This window comes from Volvox carteri, assembly GCF_000143455.1.
Source record: "Volvox carteri f. nagariensis unplaced genomic scaffold VOLCAscaffold_111, whole genome shotgun sequence".
NCBI lineage: Eukaryota > Viridiplantae > Chlorophyta > Chlorophyceae > Chlamydomonadales > Volvocaceae > Volvox > Volvox carteri.
This window is the reverse complement of record NW_003307654.1, coordinates 155,767-161,568: the sequence shown is the minus strand read 5'-3', so window position 1 is coordinate 161,568 and position 5,802 is coordinate 155,767. Positions and strand designations below refer to the sequence as shown.

At 55.9% G+C, this 5,802-nt stretch overlaps 1 protein-coding gene across 1 annotated transcript; it reads right to left on the bottom strand.

The window, feature by feature from the left end:
• Positions 1–2,872: 2,872 nt before the first annotated feature.
• cyc41 (guanylyl and adenylyl cyclase family member) lies at positions 2,873–5,003 on the bottom strand (the record flags this gene model as incomplete). The annotated part of the gene is made up of 5 exons (XM_002958901.1): positions 2,873–3,085; positions 3,286–3,429; positions 3,662–3,750; positions 4,073–4,196; positions 4,836–5,003. 5 exons carry the CDS (start codon positions 5,001–5,003, stop codon positions 2,873–2,875), a joined length of 738 nt encoding a protein of 245 aa, XP_002958947.1.
• Between the last annotated feature and the right edge of the window lie 799 nt (positions 5,004–5,802).

Genomic DNA, 5,802 nt, shown 5'->3' with positions numbered 1-5,802 from the left:
ACGCCTTCTTCTTCGTTCCTACATCATAGCAAAGGACCGACGCGACGTGTCCTGTGCACGCGCTGTTGCTTTGGTGCTCTTCTTGTTCTTATGGTTGAGCTACCTGGTGTTGTTGCATACGCGCGCGCAACGACATGACTGCATGTACAATGCGACGTGCACTCGACGACCTGTAAACACCTAACACTAAACTGCTTCGAAGCTCTTCTCACATTCCAATATGCCACTGCACTGCTTTAATCTCCAGCCGGGCCACATTCTATTACGCGCAAAAGTAATCATACACCTTACATTCCAAAATCATACGGGCTTTGGAAACGCGGCCAGCTGCTTCACAAGGACCCCCCTCTTTAAGCAGCCCCTCGCACAAATGTGTCCGGTCGTACTGTGCCGAATAAACAGTTCGTACATCGTCCCAAAAAAGCCAGGAGCGAATTTTGCCGTGCGGATGCGCGCGTGCGATTCGCAAAATGCGCCTGTACAAGTGTATATAAATGTCTTGGAGGTGCGCCAGCGCATTGCGCAGGTGGTCTTGTTGGCCATAGTCGCACGCGGCATGCAGGCTGGACTATTGCGTGGCTGCTTTGCAGCAACTGAAAGCACCGAAAGCCTACGTCATAGCTTGCAACACTGGGCTCGTGAAACTGCCGCGGGAAGATGAAGCGTTCGGCGAAGAAGCAGTTGTGTGCAAGCCATAAGGCGCCTGCTTTCGGTAGCGCAGCGCATAATGCACATGGTTCCGACTAAACTCAACTTACACTCTTACGAAATAAATATAACAACGCAGAATTTTGTATGCAGCACCTTGTTCAGAGTAAAGTCAAATTACAAAGTTGCGCAAAGTATAACATACATAAACTTAATTAAACATAAGAACAGATAAGACGTTTAGAGCCTTGTCGGTGACATGGACGCCGCTGTTGGCTTGGAACAGCTATTTGCTGTGCATAGGGACGTGCCCGCGTTAGCCGTGTTGCAACAGCTCAGGATGGATTTCAGCCAGCAACAGCCTCAAGAGCTGCTGCACAACCACCGGGAATGTCTTCAGTTGAGCACGTGTAGTTTTGGTCGGCGGGGTCGAGCAACGTACGCAATGCGCACAGAAACCAAGGTGCAGTGTTCTGTAACATCGCCAACATATCCGGTACGCGGTGGCAGGCTTGCCGAACTCGAAATGAAGGCGGGGTCGCATCTCACCATTCAACTAAGCATGCATGTGCTCGGTTGAATGCTCGGTAGCGTGCGAGTTTACCCCTATCAGGATGTTTGTTTGCATATCCCTCCAAGCGAGAGGGCTTGGACCTATGCTGATGTTCGTTCCAAGAAGTGAACTGAGGACTGATGCCACTGCACTTTCCTCTCCAGCCTGGCCACATTCTCTTCCTCGCAAACGTACTTGGGCACCTTACAATCCAACACCATACGTGCTTTGGAAACGCGGGCAGCTGCTTCACAAGGACCCCCCTATTTTATTAATCTTCCAGAATTAAAAGACTAACCGCAACAGCAGCCCTCCACCTATCTACACACGTACCTGATTAAACAGCAAGAAATGCCATGTACGGCATCCATGATCTTAGGCCTAAAAGCACCTCTCTAACCGGATTTTCTCGTCCTCACGCGCTTAACTCGCTTAACTCGTCATCACGGTTCAATAATGCTGTTCCCCTTGCTGCTGCATGTCTCCAGCAGCAAGGGCGCAGCCGTGCCCGGCTTCCAAGTACCGACAGCTACGATGGAACAAAGGTATGGGCTGTGTGCTCACCATTCCAACTGACTACAACTGATTCCAACCAACTCCAACGCACTCGAGCCGGACCTGGTGGCACTGCATTGGCGAGCACCGGACCTGCGCAGCTACAGGCACCTTATGAAGAGGTACCAAATAGGTGACAAAGAGGGGAGCACCGCTAATTGTTGAATTTAATTTTATTGAAGGTTCCACGTGTAGTATCCTGTAGGGCATATTACGCGATCTGCATCCGCCGATCGGTACTTTTCTGAAGTCGTGAGATAACACCGCGGCGGTTCTTTCATCGGTACGTACCGCCCAGCCAGCCAGCCCCCTGTCAGGACGCCTTTTATCTGATCGGAGTCAAGGTTCAAATGCCTCTCACGCACCCCTCACACGTAGCTAACAGCATTACTGTGTATGCTCTAGACACAGCATATGTAAAACCCAATACAATGTGAAGGGGTGGATGCACCCCCCTGCAAGGACCGGCCGGTGATGGGCCCGGTTACTGGACATACATACGGATCCAGACACAGCGAATTGGCTAAGGCGCAGCGTGGCATTGTGGCCCTGAACTCTTCTAGGGTCGATTTCGACAAAGAGCAGGATCCGAAAGTAATTGTCCGCTAAGAGTGTGGACGAACCTCTCGGCATGGAGGTGGACAGTGATGTTACTGTGGGTTGCTGTGACCCGCAAGCAGAACAGGAGTGGAGTTGACACCACCGTTGCTCCAGCAGATTCTACTGCTAATGGGTGCTGGACCCCTAAAAGTCACAAACTTCATAAAAGTTAAATCCCCCTCCTGCTTCACACTACCACGTGCATAGACGCACACATGCAAGTATGCATATGCAATGGCCACAGGATATAATAACGGCCATAACCATGCAGGCTAACCAAATGGCGAAAGGTACAGCTTTACTTTGTTTCCATTTATGTGCAGGGCCAGGCGGCGGTGAGGTTGTAGCAGAACCTTCCCGCGTACCTCTGTATAACCCAGCCAATCCACTGGAACCCCCTTTACCTCAACCCTTTCGAGCCAACTTTCGAGCCGCCCATCCAACCATCCATCCCCCCATCCATCCATCCATTCACCCATCCGTCCATCCATCCATCCATTTCCTTCCTTCCCTTCCTTACAGGTAGAGCCCCAGCACCCTCGTGACCTGCTCCCCATCCAGCGGTCCGTCCACATCCCCCGCCCATTCGTACGTGTGCATGGCGCCCTTGCCCTTCACATCCGTCATGCCCAGGTCACGCCATGCCTCATTAGGCAACAGGGACTGGGTGGCGGAGCTGACGTGGATACGGCCCGGGGAGCAAGTGCTCTCCATGCGGCTGGCCACGTTCTGAACGTACGACGGACGGAGGAGGAGAAGAGAGCGGGGGTAAAAGGTTGGAGGGGGTTAATGGTAGGGGTAAGTGATGTTAGGGGTGATTTTGCACAGTGCCAAGCCGGCATCCACGTCACGCCTTGCCAAACCTCCCGTCGTCCCCTCCCTCTCCCCTCCTTCCTCCCCTTCCCCCCTCTCCCCCCTCCCCCACTCACCACCGTGTCCCCAAACAAACAGAACCTGGGCATGGTGTCCCCCACCACCCCGCTGGTCACCGGACCGCTGTGCAGACCCACACGCAACTGAACCGGAGCACCCGTGTCAGGCATCAGCACGGCTCGGGAGACACGGAGCATGGCCTGCAGCCACAGGGGAAGAAAGAGGAAAGGCGGGCGCGGGAGGTGGAAGGGGGACGAGGGGGGTGCTGCACCGACGGGGTTGGTGTGGACGGTAGGTTAGCTGACCTGGCTAGGCAGGTGTATTCGGTAGGTCCACTTGGGAAAAATGGTTGTAGGTAGCGGGCCCCGGCGGGCCCTGTGCCGCATCGTTGTGCCCGGACGTGCTCACCTTGGCAAACTCCAACGCCCGTACGGCATGCAGCGGATCTTCCGTACCGCTGATGACGGACTTGTACCCGTCCTCGTCGTACGCCACTAACCCGCCGGCCACCATGTAACAGTCTTCGTGGGAGGGGAGCGCGTGGGAAGCGGGAAAGGAGGGACGAAAGCGAGGTGACTGAGAGGTTGGCCGCTGGTGATGGTGATGAGGACGGCCGTTAGTGAACGATGTCGAGAAGTGAGCGGTTATGGGTGGCGGGGGCATGAGGATAGGTGTGAGTATCTACGGGCAGGAGGGGCAGGGGTCGCGATACAAAAGGGGGTCTAGGGATAGTACATAGTAAGGCGGCAGGGCCCGTAGTAACCATACCTTCCCCCATCGCCCCCCTAAACACCACGACCCTTTCTTTACAGCTAACGACAACATTGGCTCCAACCAGCTCACCTCCAATCGTTTCCACTTTATAAACCTTGTAGATGTCCACCAGGCCATCAAACCGGCTGTACAAGTCGTTAAGGAAGGTCATGACCGTAAAGGGCGTTGTGGAGCTGCAGGTGGTGGTGAAACCCTGCGTTGCGTACACCGTACATACCGTACATAAACCGGATGCCACGTTCGCAACCCACACAAGCGATGTGACGATGTCGATGCAAGAGCCGCAATAAATGAGTCGCCTCGATACAAGATACCATCACTGCTGTGTGTATATGTGCAAAAAATGTTGTTCGATGCATCCGAGCCATACTCGTCTTCAGCAATTTGCGTAGTAGGGCGTCAGGAAAGCAGAGAAAGAGTGGTGTAATATCCTAGTAGTACGGCAGTAGATAGGTTTCGGAGCCCTACGGCTCTGGTTCCGCCCAGCCTGGGAGGGTGGTAGCCGGCGAGGCGAGGTAGGTAGCTAAGCACACGGGGCGACAGATTGCATAACATCGCAGCCACACACGCGCCTGGCGAACATGGGTCCAGAGCGGCACACCCGCACACACATACATACAGACAAACACAGGTATACACGCATACACATACAAGCCGCTACGGCTGCGTCACATGCACGACAAGCCCTCGCAACACAAGCACCTCGCTGTTCAGAGACAACCCAACCCACTCTACTCCCAACCACAATCCGCACAAACCGACAAAACAACTCTAAAGCGTGCCACGAGCCTACGACTTGTGCGGTGCGGGTGAGGTATATTGTGTGCCGTACCACAATGTCGCAAAAGAGGATGGTCACGCAGGAATGCCAGGTAGCCAGGGAAGCAAGCCGCGCCGGGCCGCCATCCAGCGCCGCCGCCGCCACCGCTAGCTCCGTACTGTACACCGCCGCAGCTTCTTCGGCAGACCTGACGTCGGCTGCATTGCCGCCGCCGCCCATACCGCATATCGGGCTGTGACCTCTGGCGACGGCGGCGCACAACGGCGGCGCCGTCCCGCGGGCCCTCCGACTGTCGTACCGGCCGGCCCCCCTCAGTGTGAGGTACTCGATACAGTGGCGGGGAAAGATGCTCTCCAGCACCTGGGGGTTTAGGGGAAAGGCGGGGGCCGAACCCCCACAGTACAGCAGCAGTGATAGCCCAAACCTACGTGCCATAACCAGCCGGCCCGAAACCCCTTTTCTCCCCCCTCCTCCAGCTTGGGGACTCCTGCGCCTCCGTCGTCCTCCATCCGCCTCCTGCCCGCACCACGATAGGGAACCAACGTAGCTAGCAGCAGCATCCCGTATACCTTCCCCCCCAGGGGTAGGCGCCTTCTGGGGCCAACACCCCCTACTTCCTCACACTTCGGGACCACCTCGCCTCTCCCACTTTTCCCGAGTGGGGGTCTGTATCTACTAGGGACGAACAGTGGCAGTAGCAGCTGCCTCGTTGCTTGCAGGCGGCATTTGGCGCTTTGTGCACGCCGGGCCAGAGCTGGGACCCTTTCCGGGACTTTTGCACCATCAGCAGCGCCTGATGCCGTTGCAGGATGCCCGTCTTTTTTCTCTCCTCCCTTCTCCTCCCCTCCTCTTTCCCCCACACCCCCGCACCTGCGAAGGACAGCAGCAGGCCCCTGTCCTGCACCCCTACCCTGCCCGTACACCCGTACCTTGTGCTCCTCCTGAAGCAATTCCGCTGTTTGCACCTGCGCGGTCACCTCCGCCGTCACATCCACCTGGGTCACCAGCAACAACACAG